The sequence below is a fragment of the Macaca nemestrina genome, chromosome X (genome assembly GCF_043159975.1).
Source record: "Macaca nemestrina isolate mMacNem1 chromosome X, mMacNem.hap1, whole genome shotgun sequence".
NCBI classification, from domain to species: domain Eukaryota; kingdom Metazoa; phylum Chordata; class Mammalia; order Primates; family Cercopithecidae; genus Macaca; species Macaca nemestrina.
In genome coordinates, this window is record NC_092145.1 from 5,927,628 (window position 1) to 5,947,318 (window position 19,691).

Below are 19,691 nucleotides of genomic sequence, written 5' to 3' on the forward strand. Positions count from 1 at the left end.
CCCCATGGGTTCCTCTCGGCCCCGCTCCGCCCCCAGCCCCGCTTCTCCAGGGGCAGTTTCCAAAGCCCCGCCCCCAGCCCGTCCCCAGAGGTTTCCCTCCGCCCCGCCCCACCCCTCCCCGAGCCCCGCCCCACCCCTCCCCGAGTCCCACCCTGCTTCTCCTGCTCCAGCTTCAAAGCCCTGCCCCCAGCCCCTCCCAGTAGTTTCTTTCAGCCCCACCTTCGTCCTCTCATCAGCCCCCTCCCTCCCCGCGCTCGTTATCAGGAGTCCACGAGCTCCTCCTACAGCCTCTCATCGCTCAGATCGCCCACAACCCGCCTCCAGTGGTTTCCCTCAGCCCCGCCCGCCCCCCTCTAATCCCCGCCCCGCTCTCAACCACGCCCCAGCGGTTTTTCCCACTCCCACCCTTCCCCTCCCCCCAGCTCCGCCTTCCTCCTCTCAGCCCCGCGCCCCAGCCCCTCCCCAATGGTTTCTCCCAGCTCCTCCCTGCTGGTCTCGCAGCTCTGGGCTTAAAACTCCTGCCTGGTGGCCTCGTCCTGCCCCTCCTCTTCCTCTTCCTCCCTCGGGTTCCTTTTCCTCCTTCCGGTTCTTGGTCCAGGCTGCCGGTTTCGAGCTCCCCTGGCCTTGGCCTGGTTGGCTGGCGCGCGTCACGATCCGGTAAACTGAACAGCGTCTCCTGGCGGCCAGTGCGTGCGTACGTGCGTGATGACGTCAGTGCGTGGCTTCGTGATACGTGGATTCCTAACGACTTGGCGGTCTATAGGCGTGGCTGAGTACATGCCTCCTGCGTACGTGCGTGGTGTACGTACTTGCGTGATTACGTGCACACGTACGTTCTTTGCGGAAAGGATTAGGGGAGCTGATTGAAAGCGGAAGAGTTATGGACCGTTAGCACCTGTCACTGGCGCCCGGATTCCCGGAGTTACCGGCAGCTACCTTGCAGCCCTGACACGAGCCGGCTGCTCTCTCTTCTCACTGCGGCCACGTCTCCTCGCTGGCTCCGGTGGCCTCGCTGGGTCGTGAGGAGGCGGAGGACTGTTCTTCCCTGTGGTCAAAAGCCAGAGTCGACCCTGTACTCCCACGACTCACAGGGTCCGGAGGCCGTGAGACCAGCCGCCGCTGAAAGGTACCAGGGCCCGTGGTGCCGGAGCCTGTGTGCTCAGCCCTCTTGCGGGCGGTGCCTGAGGCTGGGGTTTCCCCTGGGTTTGGGGCAGGGAACCCGTGCGGGGCGCGCCCGAGGCACCCTTTCGTGTCCCCTGCTCTCGCCAGCGTCTCGGCCCCCCTCCTTCTAAGCGCGTGTACCTGCGACAAGCGTCTGCAAGTGCTGCTCCACACACAGCGACACACAGCGACCCCACCTCGGCCCGGACTTCCCTGCCTCCCGCTTGGCCCCATAAGTTCGCCTGGAACCGAGGCCGGGCAATGCACAGCTCTGTGGCCTGTGGCCCCGTGCTCAGCATGACCTACCCAGAATTAAACAGTGGACAATGGGATTTAGGCCCCCCAAAGCCTCGCCCGGTGACAATGGGAGGGGAAGTGGCATTTTTCTCCCCTCGGATGGAGCGTGCTCAGCTGTAGGAATGTGACTCAACTTGCTGAAATGATTTTCTGCCCTGCGGGCTGGTGCACCCTGTGACCCAGACAGATGCGGAGGGTCCCACTGCTGTGATTAGCAGAACCAAATCGTGAGTGAGGTGCACATGTGTGTTACTCTTAGGACCGGCCCTCTCAGCTCTTCTTGGTTTCCAATGCCTGCTGAGTAGAAGACCTTCCTAGGGCCATTAACCAGCTTTGCTGTCTTGCACTTAATGACCTTTCCTCTTTATCTTCCTTGTTGTGCAGGTAAAGAAGCTAAGTGAAGAGTGTTTTCTCCTTTGGCTGCAAAGCAGGTACTCTCTGCAGCACCGGGTAGGAGGGGAGTCAATCCCCTTCTTGCCTTTTCAGTTACATCAGTTCCTACTAGGGATTCCACACACACACAGTTCGCGTTTGTTGTGATTTTGTGGTGATGATGAGAAAAGGGTTGGCTAAAAAACTGAGCGGCGGAAAAGAGGCATTGACTGTAGCCATGTATCCCGATGGAAGTGGCCAGGCCCTGTGGGAGACATTCAGTCTCCGCCAGAAGTAATCCAGAACCAAGGAACCTGGTGATGTTTGGTCACCCATCAGGAGAATAATGAGGCTCAGGGGCCGCAAGTGTGTGAGGAAATGGCAGCATGGATGGGTTGGTGGCGGGTACACAGGTGAGTCTTCGTGGAAAGTCATTTGCTGGCAGATATCAGCATCTTAGATGGGCATGCCAGGCGGCCGAGGCATTCCCTTCAGCATGTCTTCACACAGCAAGTGTTAGAGGTAATGTCATTTCTAGTGGGAAAAGTGGGGAGCAGCTTGTAACTCTCCGTCAGTGGAGGAGTGGTCAGGCAAATTATGAGACGGCCAACAATGGGATATCACACAGGCAGTGAAAAACAAGGTAGATGAAGATTGTCAGGTGGAAAGAATGGACTTGATGTGCTGTCAAATGGAAAACTCGTGCCCTATCCTGTGGAGATGTGTTGGGAACAGCAGTTTGCCAAGATGGTTGAAGCAAAGGACCATAAAGGGGCTGGCTTAAACAACAGACAATCATTGTTCTAGAGGATGGAAGTCTGAAATCAAAGTGTTGGCCAGGTTTGTTTGTTCTGTGGGCTGTGAAAGACAATCTGGTCTGTCCGTGTCTCTTAGCTGCAGGCGGCTAGCCGGCAATCTTTGGCACTCATTGGCTTGTAGAAGCATCTCCCTTATCTCTGCCTTCATCTTCTCATGGTGTTCTCCCTGTGTGCATGACTGTCTCTGAAATCCCCCTTTTCATAAGGACGCCATCCACATTGGATATGGGTCCACCCGAATGGCTTCGGTCTCACTTGATTGCCTCTGTAATGACTCTGTCTTTATATATAAGGCCACATTTTGAGGTGCTGGGGTTTAGGACTTCAACATACGCGTTTTAAGAGGACACAATGCAACCCATCAGAACTGACAAAGGACCTGAGGTAGAAACAAGCTTGGCATGTTCCCTCAGGGGATGGAAGGCCCCTGTGGCTGCAGGGTGGTGAATAAAGGGGAGAGGAGAGGACATGGCTGGGGTGGGAAGACAGATCAGGAGGGACCTTGAGTGCCCTGAGAGGAAGTGTGGCTTCTGTTCTAGTTGGGGCAGGGAGCCCTTGAAAGCTTTCAGTAGAGGAGTGACATAATCTCATTGTCCCTGTACCAAGATCATTTTGATGGCAGTGTGGTCACAAGAGTGCAGAGGACAAGGGCTGAGACAGGAGTGGGGGTGCTATCAGGAGACTTCTTCAGAAGGCAGGGGGTTTTAGGGGATTGGATTGGAATTGTGGCCATAGAGATTATGGAAAGAGATCAGATTCAGTGTCGGTTTTGGACACAGTGCCACGGGATGTGGGCCGCAGAGAGGGAGGGCAGAGAGCAGCTAGGTCTGGGGCAGGAACACTGCGTAGCTGGTGATGCCACTCACAGTGGAAGGGAGGTGGACTTGGTGGTGGTGGTTGGGGTCCTGAGTATGTACAGGCCTGTCCACCTAAGGCTGAGTCTGAAGGGGCGTGGCCCTGCACCACGGGATTCAGAGCAGGCTGGTGAGCAATGTGGGGGTCCCGGAAGGAGGGAAGGAGTGTGCTCAGCCCTGCTGGGGCTGCCGAGCATGGAATAAGATGAAGACAGGACTGGCATGAGGCCGGCCATGGGTGCTTGTGGGGATAGGTCAGTCAGTGGAGTGGGTGGGGGGGTGGAGAATAAAGAGAGAAAGGTGGGGGTGGGGACAGAAGGTTCAGAGAGGAAGTAGAGACTGTGCATGTAGACAGCTTTTCTGAGGTCTCGGCTGTTCAGGGTTTAAGAGAAGGGAGGCAGAGCAGGAGGCGTGCGTGTGCTCAGAGTAGGGATGCTGAGCGAGCATAGATGGTGGCCGGTGGCACCCAGGGCCCGGAGTGAGCCAGAGGAGCAGGGTCCAGAGCACAGCAGGCAACCGGCTTGGCTGGGGCAGCTCACCCCAGAGGCGGGAGAAGAGCAGGAGATCTGGCGCTCAGAAGGCTGTACTGCGGATTGGGAAAGGAGTGAATACCAGGCAGCTTTGGTCCTGTCAGGGCTTTGTCTCATGAGGGTGGGTGTATTTTCTTAAAATGATAGAATGTATTAGATGTCGAGTTTATGTGCCGAAAGGAAGGACAGAGAGATAGTAACCAGAATGGAGGAGGGCAGCTCAAGGGTGGAGTTCAGGGCCATGGGACGGAGCCACAGGCCTGATGATGATGACGACGGTGAGGGGTGAGGGGAGCCACCGTTTGTGAGTGTTCTCTTAGGTGCCAAGTACTGGGCTGGGTGCTCTTGGTGCCTTATCTCCCATCCTCACAGCCATGTGGAAACTGAGGCATCTCAAGAGTCTATGACTGGGCTGAAGTTCTGGCTTCAAGCCCAGGGCTCCTGCCGAGGCACAGGGCTGTCCTCCATGCAGGAGGAGGGGACCCTCTCCCAAGCCACACACGCAGGAGGCCAGGCAAGAGTTGTGGGAAGTCAGAGCCCGTGTGACCGTGGGCTGGGCTGGTGCCTCATTCTCCTCAGCCATAGAGTAGGCCTCCCAGTACCACTGACCCTGCTGGGTCACTTGAAGATTCAATCTGATGATCCAAGGATCGTGCCATCCCAGAGGCTGACACGTGGAAGGCGTGTGTGTGGGGGTGCCAGTTGTTCTGATTATCATTCTTCTTTTCTCCGCTCAGATTGGGACAGGGGCATCTGCTGACAGTGGAGAGCAGTGGTGGGGGAAGGGGCTTGAGGAAGGTGGTACCCAGAGGGGTGGAGAGGAGATATATGACTGAGGGCCATCTGAGGTCACAGTGCATCCTGAGAGCAGAGCAGAGCTGAGATTGGATATCAACGATGTGGGCTCAGCAGCCCTGGAGTAGGAGCTGGGAAGGTCAGTGCCTTGGTGGCGGCAGGGCCAGGGCACTGAGAGTATTGGCAGAGCACAGCAGGGGGAAAGGAAGAGAAGCAGAGCCTGGGACTGTCCCTCTGTGCTGGAAGACGGCTAACACCAGCCCCAACTCTCCACTCTGGCTAGGCCGAGGGGGCCCTCTGTCCTCTGTGTTGCCTTAGGGCTCGGTGACCTCTGTCATAGCACTAACCACATGCTATCCTGCCTGTGCCTTCCTCTAGCTGTCTCTGCCCTACTCCAGACCGCCCCAAAGACTCTGTGGGATGAACCTGAGTCAGCCGAATCCCAGCCCCTTCCCTTGGGCCTGCCGTGGCGCGGGACATCAGTGACAGGCGGAAGCAGCGGACCATCAGGGTCAGTGGGATTTAGGCCACCTGAGAGACACAGGGGTATGGTCAGGCCACTGCCCGTGAGCTTTGAGGGCTGGCATGTGACGTGCTTCTGTGCTTCCACAGGCCACAGGAGGCCCGGGGCGCTTGCGAAGATGAAGTTTGGCTGCCTCTCCTTCCGGCAGCCTTATGCTGGCCTTGTCTTAAATGGAGTCAAGACTGTGGAGACGCGCTGGCGTCCCCTGCTGAGCAGCCAGCAGAACCGTACCATCGCCGTCCACATTGCTCACAGGGACTGGGATGACGATGCCTGGCAGGAGCTGCTGGTGGAGAGGCTGGGGATGACTCCTGCCCAGATTCAGGCTTTGCTCAGGAAAGGGGAGAAGTTTGGTCGAGGAGTGATAGCGGGTAAGTGACGATGTGCCAAATGTGCAGACAACGCCTAGAGTTGCCACCCAAGATCTTGCTTGGGAGTTTGGGGACTTTTGTTGTCGTCTGAACTGATTGGCATGTATACCACAGTTTCCTTTGGCAGCACACCTTCAAAGGGACGGCAAGGGCCCTGGGCTGGGGGTTGGCAGGCCTAGCTTCCGTGAGCTCTGGTAAATCATTTCTCCACTCTGGGCCTCAGTTCCTGTTTCTAATCTCAGTGAGAAACCAGATCAGGTCCATGTACACGTGGTGCTTGTGGTGTTTGGCTGTGTGTGTATGTGTGTGTGTGCATACATGTGTGAGTGCACATGTGTGGCAGAGACCATGAAAAGCAGCCCAGCCCGCCGAATGGGTCAGGTGGCCTCTAGAGTTGGGCTGCCTGCCTGACTTCACAAGCCTGCCCCAGCCCCACCACTCACGGCACCCTGGGCAAGTCCCCTAACCTCTAGGTGACTGAGGCCTGACAATAGCATCTGTCCCCTGGTGACCTGCTCAGGCATCACCTGTAGCTTCCCAGGCAGTGGCTGGTGCCCTTCCAATCTGCAACCGCTGCCCTCGGAAGTCTGGCTTGGACCTGCCTCTTACTTGTGTGGCTTCATCGAGGACAAGGCCCTCTCCTCTGCCTTTCTGGAGCCCTCCCCCGCCTCTCCCAGCATTTCCTGAATCGGGTTTGGCTCGTTATCAAAGCAGTGGAAGAAGGACTTGACTCCCTTCTTGTCATTTTGCTGATGCCACCTTACTCTCTGATTGTGACTTTGAGTAATCCTGTTGTCACATGGGCAGGCCTTGAGCTATGGAAGTGAAAGGCATTCATATGTATCTCTCTTTGTGTACAGGACTCATTGACATTGGGGAAACTTTGCAATGCCCCGAAGACTTAACTCCCAATGAGGTTGTGGAACTAGAGAATCAAGCTGTACTGACCAACCTGAAGCAGAAGTACCTGACTGTGATTTCAAACCCCAGGTGGTTACTGGAGCCCATACCTAGGAAAGGAGGCAAAGATGTATTCCAGGTAGACATCCCAGAGCACCTGATCCCTTCGGGGCATGAAGTGTGACAAGTGTGGGCTCCTGAGAGGAATGTTCCAGAGAAACCAGCTAAATCATGACACCTTCAATTCGCCATCATGACGCAGACCTATATACATTAGGTTAAATCTGAATTTCCACTGCTTTGGAGAGTCCCACCCACTAAGCACTGTGCATGTAAACAGGTTTCTTTTCTCAGATGAAGGAAGTAGGGGGAGGGGCTTTCCTGGTGTGATGCCTTCTTAGACACACAGGCAATGTCTCAAGTACTTAGACCTTTGGGTAGAAGGAAAAGCTGCCAGTAAATGTCTCAGCATTGTTGCTAATTTTGGTCCTGCTAGTTTCTGGATTGTACAAATAAATGTGTTGTAGATGACGGGTTAGTGTTTGAGGCTCCGTTCTATTGAGACATCCAGGTGGGAGAGGTTCCCCAGAGAAACTCCAACCAGCCTACACACTGGGAGGAATGTGCACTGGGGTGGAGCCACAGAAGTTTACTCCGCTTGCATTGGGGAGGAGCCTGGCCCCTCCTCTTCCTGAATGGAATCTTGGATTCAATCTGTGAGGCAGGAAGTGCACCAGCAGGGTCCCTGGCTCTGTGGAGGGTCCCTGTTTCCCCTTTTTTCCTTTTCACTCAATAAAACCCTGCCTCACCCTTCAAATCATCTGGGAGCCTAAATTTTTGTGGCCATGTGATAAGGACCCCATCTTTAGGTGAACTAAGGAAAAGTCCTGCAACATGTTTGGTGTGCAACGTTGATGCTCAAAACCTCTCACTGTTGTGCATCTAAGCATTTTCATCATCGGATTTCTGAGCTTGCAGGAAACCATGCCCCCACTCCTGTTGCTCCCAGGTATTGGGAAGGTTGGCCTTGGTCTTCATGGCCTTTTCCTTTTTGGAGGGGGATGGACCAGCTAGCAATGGCTCCCCACCACCCTCTCCTGCCTGCCAGGGCCAGGACACATGGCTCAAGGCTCCCTGGGTGGCTGACTGGCAGTCCATGTCACGCGCTGCTGGAGCCTTCTTCCCAAGCCAAGGGGTTTAACTCTGTTGGACAGTAATTAAGCTTTTCTCCTGGTGGAGGAACCGGTTGCATAAGAATAAGAGGTTCTTCCCGGCATTTTTAAGCTTTTTTTTTTCCTCTTCTCCACCCTATGAGCAGTTAGCTTTTAGAGGTCCGCCCTGCTACCTTTAGAAGATGTTTTACTAGACTAGAAATAAGGATCCCTGTTTATATTATCTGTAAAGCTTTAATTGTGAAAAAGGATGTGTTAAATTGTAGACAGTCTGCTGTGCTTTGCTTGCCTTTATGGTTTGTAGCAAACTTCCTTGCAACCCTCAGTCCTCTTCTCTTGTTTTACATCCTGGGGGGGCATGGCTTTGTTTAGCAACCCTGCCTTAGGGAATGAGTTCCTTTCTTTTTTGATATCTGCATGTTTTCCTAGCCCTGTCTCTTAACCCCACCCAGGGGCTGGGTTTTCTCCTTCCTGTCTGTGTAGGGGTGTGTGTGTGTGTGTGTATGTGTGTGTGAGATATCTGTAAAAAGAGCTCTAATTTGGCCTAAAGAAAGACAAGTGCTTGGATCAAATATTTTTAAAGGGAAGATAAAAGCTGTGGTACCTTTAAGTTCACATGTTTTTAATGTTTGAGAAATAAAAATAGCCTTAAAGATTATTGGTAAAATGCAGGTGTTATTAAAATGTAAATAGGTGAACTAAATTATGCAGGTCAGATGCAAGGTTTGCTAAATGTTTTAAGGTTATAAACTACTTTTTTTGTTTTGAGAACTGTCTGTCTTGCCTGCTTCACAATTGGTAGGGCCTGGAGATGTTTGGAACTAACCACACCCTGAATTAAGAAGGAAACCTTGGCGGCACTTAGCACACAATTAAAACAAAAGGTTTTACATTAGAGTTAAAAATGGCTAGGAGTTACCATTATAACATGTAACTGAAACTACTGAAAAATAGATGTACATGGAAGATGTGTGAGAATAGTAAAATGTGTTTTTTAGTAAAAGGTTATAAGAAAGCTTGGAAATGTAAATGTTTGCCTAGGGTTAAAGGATTGTTTTAAATTAGGTAAGATAAAGCTGAAGATTCAAACAAGTGGAGGAAATACTATGGAAATTAATCTTGCAGAAAAGGTTCTCTATGTGAACAAATTGACTAAATTGCAGAAAGGTATTACATTATATTCCTACCTCGTAGGTTTTTCTGTAAATTGATCATTGAAATAAAAACACAACAAGGTTTTCTTGAGGTGCTAATTTGCTCTTTGGCAAAATTTGTAAAGGATTTTAAAAGATTTTTGCTTTAAAATTTCTGAGTCATCATTTTGGCAACATAAATAACATGGTAATCTGGAATTCTATTTCATAACAAACGTATTTAACAGCCTTTCCAAAATCAAACTTCAATTTCAAAATTGTCTTTCCTGACACTTGGCTTTTGGATACTTCAGAGGGCCCCTGAAACATCCAGAAAAGAGGTCAACAGGATTATTTGACATGTTTAGTTAGGTACGTGGGATTGCCAAAATGATGTTCATTCTTCTTTAGGTTATATTTTTATGAATAATGCTAATGTATGTTCCAAGAGTATATGGGATTTCTAAAATTATAATGTCTAAGTATATACTTTCAATCATAATTAAGGTTGTTATGTTATTGTAAACCACAGAGATAACCAAACTTCTTTGTCAGTTACGTTTCTGACTGTAATTATCCTGGACATTTTGCTATTCACAGACGATTGTTGTCTTGTTTTAATCCTTTTCAAAAGATGGCTTATAATGTTGGAACCGAACTGTCGATTCCCTCCTGGGCAGGGGTCGCCGCGAAGGATCACCGACACGAGATTCACAGCAGAGAGTTATTTATTACTAGCGCGCTAGGGTCCCAAGCTCTAAGTTGGCCCTGGGACCTTGACTGCTTGTTACAGGCTGTTTATATAGGCAAACACAAGTTCAAACACAGCTTAGGGCGCGAAATTCAAACAAAGCTTTAGGCGCGTGGTAATTGGGTCTGTCTATGGCCTGAGCAAGGTGTCTTGTTCTAATTGGTTAGAGCAGGACCTTATGAGGTTTTTTCCTGGAGTTGTTGATTCCGGGAACTTCGAGGCAGGGTGGGACCCCATGAGGTTGTTTCCCTGAATTGGCAGGGTGGGACCCTATCAGGGTGGGACCCTATCGAGGCAGGGTGGGACCCTATCCAGAGCCACCTGGTGTTAATTTTTTTAAGTTCTTTTTTTTATGAGGCCTAGTTTCTAAGTTTTATGCGGCCTAGTTTCATTCCCTCCTCTTTTTGTGTCAGAGGCTCAATCTTGAGCCTCTTTTTCAGTCCTGAGGCTCTGGTATTGTTGGGTCAGAACCATAGCATGTACTATGTTTATTTTATTTTTAATAAGGGTGAGTAAACTAACTTTGTTGAGATTTTTTCTCTTTTTTTTTTTTTGTCTAATCTTTTTCTTAGTTTTGCCATAGAATCTTTAACTATTCTTGAATGATCTGCATAAAAACAACATTGCTCTTTTAGGGCTGCACAGAGCCCGCCCTCTTTCAGAAAGACAATTTCTAGTCCTCGTCGGTTTTGTAATACAACTTCAGACGGAGAAGTCAAGGACTTTTCAAGTTTTGTGATAGATTGTTCTATGGCTCTAAGGTCTTTATTTATGGCTACTTTAAGTTGTTGCAGATGATGGTTACCGTGCACTAGGGCTGCTGTCTTGGTCTTAACTTCAGCCGCTATTTTAATTCTTAACATGTCGGAGCTTTTAAAACCTGGTCTGGCCTTACTGCAACAGGGGCAGTGTCTGGATTGACTAATAGTCTGATTTGGAGGGGAATTTTAGGCGGGTTGTGCTGGTATAAATAGAGACCTTATATTAACCTTGTTGTTATCTATCTGTTATCAGACTTTGCCGTATTTTCAAACTTGATGCGAACCAGGTTGCAATTTTCCGAATATCGGGTTGTGGTACAGGGCTGGACAAAGGACATGGTTATATACTAAGGTTTTGTGGTCTATTTCTACTCTCTATTATTAGTAGTCACACAGGACCAGCTTTTGCAATACAAGTGAGTTAGATCTCTACAAGTTTTTTTTATTTGTCCTGTCCTGAATCCGGGACAGACATAAAACCCGTTCCGGCTGATGGACACCTTTCTAGCCTGTCCTTTCCATTTTTGTCTATCTTGAGGAGTTCCTAATAGGACTTCTGTGGGACCAGTAAACCGGGGGCCTGTGTTTTTTATCTTTTCTGCTATATTTTTTTTTTTTTAGGTTGAAATAGAGGTCTGGAAACCAAGTCTTTATAGGAGCATTCTCAGAGGTCTTATTTAAGACCTCTTGATTATTAAAATTAATTATCTGTCAGGTCAGGCTAAATGGCTGGTGGGGGTTAGTGTCAAAAACTACACTAGAGACGGCGCAGGGAAGAAGGGCAAACAATAAGCAAGGAGTTAGATATGAGAGAGTCTTATCTTGAGCGGGTCCGCGGAGCGTCGGAGTTTCCATGTCTCAAGTGGTGTTGGTCTGGACGTCTCTGGAGCAGCCTTGGCGTGGGATGCGTGGATCTAAGTGGAGATTCCGTCAACTTTTATGGCTGTGGGCGTGGTCAGGAGAACAATGTAGGGTCCTTTCCACCGAGGCTTTAGTCCTTGAGTACGGTGCCGTCTAACGTAGACAGAGTCTCCCACCTGGAAGGGGTGACTGGTCTGTGGATGTCTTGGTTGGTACAGTTCTGCCAAGGGGGCCCAGATTTGGGCCTGTACTGCTTGGAGTCCTTTTAGCCGAGCCTGTAGGTCAGTTTTAGGATCGGAGGGGGAGAAGGAGTTAAGCAAGGTTGACAAAGGGGGAGGTCCTCTGTAGAGGATTTCATATGGAGTGAGCTTAAAACGGTTAGGTGTATTTTGGGCCCTTAACAGAGCTAAGGATAGGAGGCGTCTCCAATCTTTTAAAACAGTCTTTAAGGTCAATTTAGTAAGAGTCTTTTTTATTGTTTTATTCTGAAACTAGGCCTCATAAAACTTAGAAACTAGGCCTCATATAAAAAAAATTAACACCAGGTGGCTCTGGATAAGGTCCCACCCTGCCTCGATAGGGTCCCACCCTGATAGGGTCCCACCCTGCCAATTCCGGGAAACAACTTCATGGGGTCCCACCCTGCCAATTCCGGGGGTCCCACCCTGCCTCGAAGTTCCCGGAATCAGCAACTCTAAGAAAAAAACCTCATAAGGTCCTGCTCTAACCAATTAGAACAAGACACCTTGCTCAGGCCATAGCTAGACCCAATTACCACGCGCCTAAAGCTTTGTTTGAATTTCGCGCCTTAAGCTGTGTTTGAACTTGTGTTTGCCTGTATAAACAACCTGTAACAAGCACTCGGGGTCCCAGGGCCAACTCAGAGCTTGGGACCCTAGCGCGCTAGTAATAAATAACTCTCTGCTGTGAATCTCGTGTCGGTGATCCTTCGCGGCGACCCCTGCCCAGGAGGGAATCGACAGTTCGGTTCCAACATTTGGTGCGTTGGCCAGGAAGTGGGGTCGTCCGAGGACCCCCGACCCATCCGGCGGAGACCCATCTGGCCCGGGCCACGGACTGCTGACTGAACGGACCCACCAGGTACTTTCGTTTTGTTCTGTCTGTCTTGCCGGCTAACTCTGAACTCTGGGGAGTACTCCTTCTGAATTAAGTGGGGAAGGGGGACAGACGTGTCCGGCACCTTCCCACTTACGCCCCGGGGGACGCCCTGGCGGTAGTCTGGGAGAAGGCTGATGACTCGGTCAGCCTCCTCAAATCTGTAGGCAGGTCGCCCCTGCCGTCTGAATATTTTGTGATCTTGTGGCGCCACTCTCTGGCCGCGCGGCTTCTCCTTACTTGTCTGGTCTTTGTTTTTGTTACTTTCGTTTTGTCCTTGTTATACGTGGACAAAATAAGACAGACGTTGACGACTCCTTTGTCTCTGACCCTGATTCACTTCCCTGACGTTCGGGCTCAAGCCCACAACCTCTCCATAGAAGTCCGTAAGGGACAATGGCGAAAATTCTGCTCGTCCAAGTGGCCTACCCTCCATGTTGGGTGGCCCCGGGACGGAACATTTAACCTCTCAATTATCTTGCAGGTTAAAGCAAAAGTGATGGATCCTGGGCCACTCGGACACCCGGACCAGGTGGCCTACATAATTATTTGGGAGGATCTGGTCCGAAATCCTCCCTCTTGGGTGAAACCCTTCCTCCATCCCCCTTCCCCATCCCAATCTACCCTCCTTGCCTTAGAAGCCCCAAAGAATCGGGATCCGGACCCGCATAAGCCAGTCCTCCCAGACGAACCCCAGAGGGACCTCCTCCTTCTTGACCCCCTGCCTCCTCCACCTCAAAACCCTCTTCTGGGACCTCCACCTTACGCTTCACCCTTGCCCCCTGTCTTGTCCCTAGCTCTTTCCTCTACCACCTCGGCCCCTACCCTTTCTCCAACTTCTCCCTCGGCCCCTCCCTCCACCCCGTCTCCTTCTCCAGCCCCGCCCAAACTCACCCCTCGGACGCCGCCGACACCTCCTCGTCTCCGCTTGCGGCGGACTGAGGACCCAGAGGGCCCTTCCACTTGGCAATCCTCCCTTTTTCCCCTCCGTACTGTCACGGTCCAGTACTGGCCCTTCTCTGCCTCTGACCTCTACAACTGGAAAACCCATAACCCTTCCTTTTCCCAAGACCCCCAGGCCCTAACCTCGTTGATAGAATCCATTCTCCTCACTCACCAGCCCACTTGGGATGATTGCCAGCAACTCTTGCAGGTCCTCCTAACCACTGAAGAAAGGCAGCGGGTCCTCTTGGAGGCCCGGAAAAATGTGCCAAGACCAGGAGGCCTCCCAACCCAACTTCCCAATAAAATAGACGAGGGATTTCCCCTCACCCACCCGGACTAGGACTATGAAACGGCACCAGGTAGGGAGAGTCTCCGAATCTATCGCCAGGTTCTGTTGGCGGGTCTCAAAGGGGCAGGAAAACGCCCCACAAATTTGGCCAAGATAAGAAAGAAACCCCTGAGGAAAGGGAAGCCAGGTTAGTGAAGGAACAGATAGAGCAAGAGGATCGTAAGAACCAAGTAAAGGATAAGCATTTAACAAAAATCCTGGCGGCAGTTGTGAGAGAGAAAGGACCAGGGAGAGAGGGAGAAAAGCGGAGGCGGCCAAAAGTGGAAAAAGACCAGTGTGCCTACTGCAAAGAACAGGGGACTCGCGGAGGCGTTAAAGACGAAAGAGGGCGCGGCCAACTCCCGGGGGGACGGCAGGCCGAGAGCGCAGCGCCCGGGCCTGGCGCCGAGCCTGAGCCCGCCGGACAGGAGGCGGCCCCGCCACAGGCTCGGCTCCGGCCCCAGCCCCGCCAGCATGGCCGGCCGGACCGTACGGGCCAAGACCCGGAGCCGGGCCAAAGATGACATCAAAAAGGTAATGGCAACCATCAAGAAGGTCCGGAGATGAAAAAAGCAATGAGTGACTGTAGGCGACACTTCCCTTCGTATCTTCAAGTGAGTGCCAGTGGTGGACCCCCAGGAGGAGGAGTGAAGGCGGGCAGGTGGCGGGGCAAAGAGATCCCGTGGCCGGGAACGTCGGGGCAGGGGCGCCAGTCCCCGAGGGGGTGGCCCTCTCATCCTGCTGGATCTCAATGATAAGAACAGCAACCAGAGTTTCCATTCGGAAGGTTCCCTGCAAAAAGGCACAGAGCCCAGTCCTGGGGGCACCCCCCAGCCCAGCCGCCCTGTGTCACCTGCCGGACCCCCAGAAGGGGTCCCTGAGGAAGCTCAGCCCCCACGGCTGGGCCAAGAGAAAAATCCCTGGGGCATAACTGCTGGCAGCACTGACGAACCCCCAATGCTGACCAAGGAGGCCCTGGCAATGATCCAGCAGATGCATGCCTGGACACACTTGAGTAGTCGAAAGCTAAAATTACTGATTGAAAAAACTGACTTTCTAATCCCAAAGGCAAGTACCCTTGTAGAACAAGTGACATCTGCCTGTAAGGTCTGTCAGCAGGTAAACGCTGGGGCTACCCGAGTGCCAGAAGGGAAACGAACTCGTGGTAACCGCCCAGGAGTCTATTGGGAAATAGACTTCACTGAAGTAAAGCCTCACTATGCTGGATATAAGTACTTACTGGTGTTTGTAGATACCTTTTCAGGATGGGTAGAAGCCTACCCCACCCGGCAAGAAACGGCACACATAGTAGCCAAGAAAATTTTGGAAGAAATCTTTCCTAGATTCGGACTTCCCAAGGTAATTGGGTCAGATAACGGGCCGGCCTTCGTTTGTCAGGTAAGTCAGGGGCTCGCCAGGATATTGGGGATTAATTGGAAATTACATTGTGCCTATAGACCCCAGAGCTCAGGACAGGTAGAAAGAATGAATAGAACAATAAAAGAGACCCTTACTAAATTGACCTTAGAGACTGGTTTAAAAGATTGGAGACGCCTCCTATCCTTAGCTCTGTTAAGGGCCCGAAATACGCCTAACCGTTTTGGGCTCACTCCATATGAAATCCTCTACGGAGGACCTCCCCCTTTGTCAACCTTGCTTAACTCCTTCTCCCCCTCCGATCCTAAAACTGACCTACAGGCTCGGCTAAAAGGACTCCAAGCAGTACAGGCCCAAATCTGGGCCCCCTTGGCAGAACTGTACCAACCAGGACATCCACAGACCAGTCACCCCTTCCAGGTGGGAGACTCTGTCTACGTTAGACGGCACCGTACTCAAGGACTAAAGCCTCGGTGGAAAGGACCCTACATTGTTCTCCTGACCACGCCCACAGCCATAAAAGTTGACGGAATCTCCACTTAGATCCACGCATCCCACGCCAAGGCTGCTCCAGAGACGTCCGGACCAACACCACTTGAGACATGGAAACTCCGACGCTCCGCGGACCCGCTCAAGATAAGACTCTCTCGTATCTAACTCCTTGCTTATTGTTTGCCCTTCTTCCCTGCACCGTCTCTAGTGTAGTTTTTGACGCTAACCCCCACCGGCCATTTAGCCTGACCTGACAGATAATTAATTTTAATAATCAAGAGGTCTTAAATAAGACCTCCGAGAATGCTCCTATAAAGACTTGGTTTCCAGACCTCTATTTCAACCTAAAAAAATACATATATAGCAAAAAAAAATAAAAGACACAGGCCCCCGGTTTACTGGTCCCACAGGAGTCCTATTAAGGACTCCTCAGGATGGACAAGAATGGAGAAAACAGGCTAGAAGGGTGTCCGTAAGCCGGAACGGGTTCTATGCCTGTCCCGGATTCAGGACAGGAGAAATGAAGAAAACTTGTGAAGAAATAGATGCCCTGTTTTGCGCTAGTTGGTCCTGTATAACTACTAATGATAGAGAATGGAAATGGGCCACGAAACCCTGGTACATAACCATGTCCTTTGTCCAGCGCTGCACCAGAACCCGATATTCAAAAACTTGCAATCTGGTCCGCATCAAGTTTGAAGATGCAGCAAAATCTGATAACCGTTGGATATCCGGGTTAACATGGGGCCTATATTTATACCAAAAGCCACTGTATGGAATCCCTATCCAAATCAAATTAATAGTCAACCCTATCACAGCCCCTGTCGCAGTAGGACCAAACCAAGTTTTATCAGAAACAGGGAAGCCCCTGGTTCCTGCATCGAGAGAGCCCCAACCAAGAGCTCCTAAAAGCACTTCCCCGCCCTTAATCTCCACCTCCTCTAAATACACACCCTCAGCCCAAAACGTCACCCGCGGGCCCCTTGACTTGAGAATAGGTGACAGGCTCTTAAATCTCATAAAAGGCTCCTATTTCGCTTTAAACCAGACAAAGCCAGAATTTACCTCCTCTTGCTGGCTATGTCTGGCAACAGGCCCCCCCTTACTATGAAGGCATCGCCTCCACTAATAATTTCACTAACTCCGCCAATCCTACTGGATGCGCGTGGGAACAACAAAGAAAACTAACCCTGGCTGAGGTTTCTGGGTCGGGAACCTGCATAGGCCGAGTGCCCCCTAGTCACCAGCATCTTTGTAATGTAACCTTGACAGTACCCAGCTCCAATCACTATTTGGTCCCCTCCGAGACGGACTGGTGGGCTTGCAACACTGGGCTCACCCCCTGTGTATCCACAGCCGTTTTTAGCAGCGGCACCCACTATTGCGTATTGGTACAAGTTGTTCCCCGAGTATACTATCACTCTAGAGACTCCTTTGATCTCCGGTATGAGCAAAAAACTCATACTAGACCAAAGAGAGAACCTATCTCCCTCACCCTCGCCGTTATGTTAGGAATTGGAGTAGCAGCTGGAGTTGGGACCAGGACAGCAGCCCTAGTGCATGGTAACCATCATCTGCAACAACTTAGAATAGCCATAGATGAAGACCTTAGAGCCATAGAACAATCTATCACAAAACTTGAAGAGTCCTTGACTTCTCTGTCTGAAGTTGTATTACAAAACCGACGAGGACTAGAAATTGTCTTTCTGAAAGAGGGCGGGCTCTGTGCAGCCCTAAAAGAGCAATGTTGTTTTTATGCAGATCATTCAGGAGTAGTTAAAGATTCTATGGCAAAACTAAGAGAAAGATTAGACAAGAGGAAAAAAGAGAGAGAATCTCAGCAAAATTGGTTTGAAAATTGGTACAACCGATCCCCTTGGTTTAGCACCCTAATCTCCACCATCTTAGGACCCCTCATCCTGCTCACGCTCATCCTGACTTTCGGGCCGTGCATACTCAACCGCCTGCTCACCCTTATTAAAAATAGATTAAACATAGTACATGCTATGGTTTTGACCCAACAATACCAGACCCTCAGGACTGAAGAAAAGGCTCAAGATTGAGCCTCTGACACAAAAAGAGGAGGGAATGAAACTAGGCCTCATAAAACTTAGAAACTAGGCCTCATATAAAAAAATTAACACCAGGTGGCTCTGGATAGGGTCCCACCCTGCCTCGATAGGGTCCCACCCTGATAGGGTCCCACCCTGCCAATTCCGGGAAACAACTTCATGGGGTCCCACCCTGCCTCGAAGTTCCCGGAATCAGCAACTCTAAGAAAAAAACCTCATAAGGTCCTGCTCTAACCAATTAGAACAAGACACCTTGCTCAGGCCATAGCTAGACCCAATTACCACGCGCCTAAAGCTTTGTTTGAATTTCGCGCCTTAAGCTGTGTTTGAACTTGTGTTTGCCTATATAAACAACCTGTAACAAGCACTCGGGGTCCCAGGGCCAACTTAGAGCTTGGGACCCTAGCGCGCTAGTAATAAATAACTCTCTGCTGTGAATCTCGTGTCAGTGATCCTTCGCGGCGACCCCTGCCCAGGAAGGAATCGACAGTTCGGTTCCAACAATTCATTTTTTTTTACCTGTCCTGAGCTCTGGGGTCTATAGGCACAATGTAATTTCCAATTAATCCCTAATATCCTGGCGAGCCCCTGACTTACCTGAGAAACGGAGGCCGGCCCGTTATCTGACCTAATTACCTTGGGAAGTCCGAATCTAGGAAAGATTTCTTTTAAAATTTTCTTGGCTACTATGTGTGCCGTTTCTTGCCGGGTGGGGTAGGCTTTTACCCATCCTGAAAAGGTATCTACAAACACCAGTAAGTACTTATATCCAGCATAGTGAGGTTTTACTTCTGTGAAGTCTATTTCCTAATAGACTCCTGGGCGGTTACCACGAGTTCGTTTCCTTTCTGGCACTTGGGTAGCCCCAGCGTTTGCCTGCTGACAGACCTTACAGGCAGATGTCACTTGTTCTACGAGGGTACTTGCCTTTGGGATTAGAAAGTCAGTTTTTTTAATCAGTAATTTTAGCTTTCGATTACTCAAGTGTGTCCAGGCATGCATCTGCTGGATCATTGCCAGGGCCTCCTTGGTCAGCATTGGGGGTTCGTCAGTGCTGCCAGCAGTTATGCCCCCGGGATTTTTCTCTTGGCCTAGCCGTGGGGGCTGAGCCTCCTCAGGGACCCCTTCTGGGGGTCCGGCAGGTGACACAGGGCGGCTGGGCTGGGGGGTGAGGAGAATGGATTCTATTAACGAGGTTAGGGCCTGAGGGTCTTGGGAAAAGGAAGGGTTATGGGTTTTCTAGTTGTAGAGGTCAGAGGCAGAGAAGGGCCAGTACTGGACCGTGACAGTACGGAGGGGAAAAAGGGAGGATTGCTAAGTGGAAGGGCCTTCTGGGTCCTCAGTCCGCCGCAAGCGGAGACGAGGAGGTGTCGGCGGCGGCGTCCGAGGGGTGAGTTTGGGCGGGGCTGGAGAAGGAGACGGGGTAGAGGGAGGGGCCGAGGGAGAAGTTGGAGAAAGGGTAGGGGCCGAGGCGGTAGAGGAAAGAGCTGGGGACAAGACAGGGGGCAAGGGTGAAGCGTAAGGTGGAGGTCCCAGAAGGGGGTTTTGAGGTGGAGGAGGCAGGGGGTCGAGAAGGAGGAGGTCCCTCTGGGGTTCATCTGGGAGGACTGGCTTATGCGGGTCCGGATTCCGATTCTTTGGGGCTTCTAAGACAAGGAGGGTAGATTGGGATGGGGAAGGGGAATGGAGGAAGGGTTTCACCCAAGAGGGAGGATTTCGGACCAGATCCTCCCAAATAATTATGTAGGCCACCTGGTCCGGGTGTCCGAGTGGCCCAGGATCCATCACTGTTGCTTTAACCTGTAAGATAATTGGGAGGTCAAATGTTCCGTCCTGGGGCCACCCAACATGGAGGGTAGGCCACTCGGACGAGCAGAATTTTCGCTATCGTCCCTTACGGACTTCTATGGAGAGGTTGTGGGCTCGAGCCCGAACGTCAGGGAAGTGAGTCAGGGTCAGAGACAAAGGAGTCGTCAACGTCTGTCTTATTTCGTCCACGTATAACAAGGACAAAACGAAAGTAACAAAAACAAAGACCAGACAAGTAAGGAGAAGCCGCGCG

General features: G+C 51.1%; 1 protein-coding gene across 6 annotated transcripts; it reads left to right on the top strand.

The window, feature by feature from the left end:
* Nucleotides 1-512: 512 nt before the first annotated feature.
* EOLA2 (endothelium and lymphocyte associated ASCH domain 2) lies at nucleotides 513-7,152 on the top strand. 6 transcript variants are annotated; one of them, XM_071088836.1, is made up of 5 exons: nucleotides 514-1,126; nucleotides 1,843-1,889; nucleotides 5,206-5,338; nucleotides 5,440-5,721; nucleotides 6,582-7,152. In XM_071088836.1, the coding sequence occupies exons 4-5, from the start codon at nucleotides 5,469-5,471 to the stop codon at nucleotides 6,803-6,805; spliced, it is 477 nt and encodes a 158-aa protein (XP_070944937.1). In that variant the 5' UTR covers nucleotides 514-1,126; nucleotides 1,843-1,889; nucleotides 5,206-5,338; nucleotides 5,440-5,468; the 3' UTR covers nucleotides 6,806-7,152. The 6 variants fall into 6 exon arrangements, with proteins under 6 accessions (XP_070944939.1, XP_011764140.2, XP_070944937.1 ...); XM_071088838.1 differs by lacking the exon at nucleotides 5,206-5,338 and having other exon boundaries at nucleotides 513-1,126; XM_011765836.3 differs by lacking the exon at nucleotides 514-1,126 and having other exon boundaries at nucleotides 1,154-3,032.
* Nucleotides 7,153-19,691: the final 12,539 nt, after the last annotated feature.

Bases quoted from the DNA above. Each gene is read 5' to 3' on its own strand.
- EOLA2 (XM_071088838.1), top strand. From the start codon at position 5,469: ATGAAGTTTGGCTGCCTCTCCTTCCGGCAGCCTTATGCTGGCCTTGTC. The intron at 5,722-6,581 runs GTAAGTGACGAT...CTTTGTGTACAG, and splicing joins TGGTCGAGGAGTGATAGCGG to GACTCATTGACATTGGGGAA.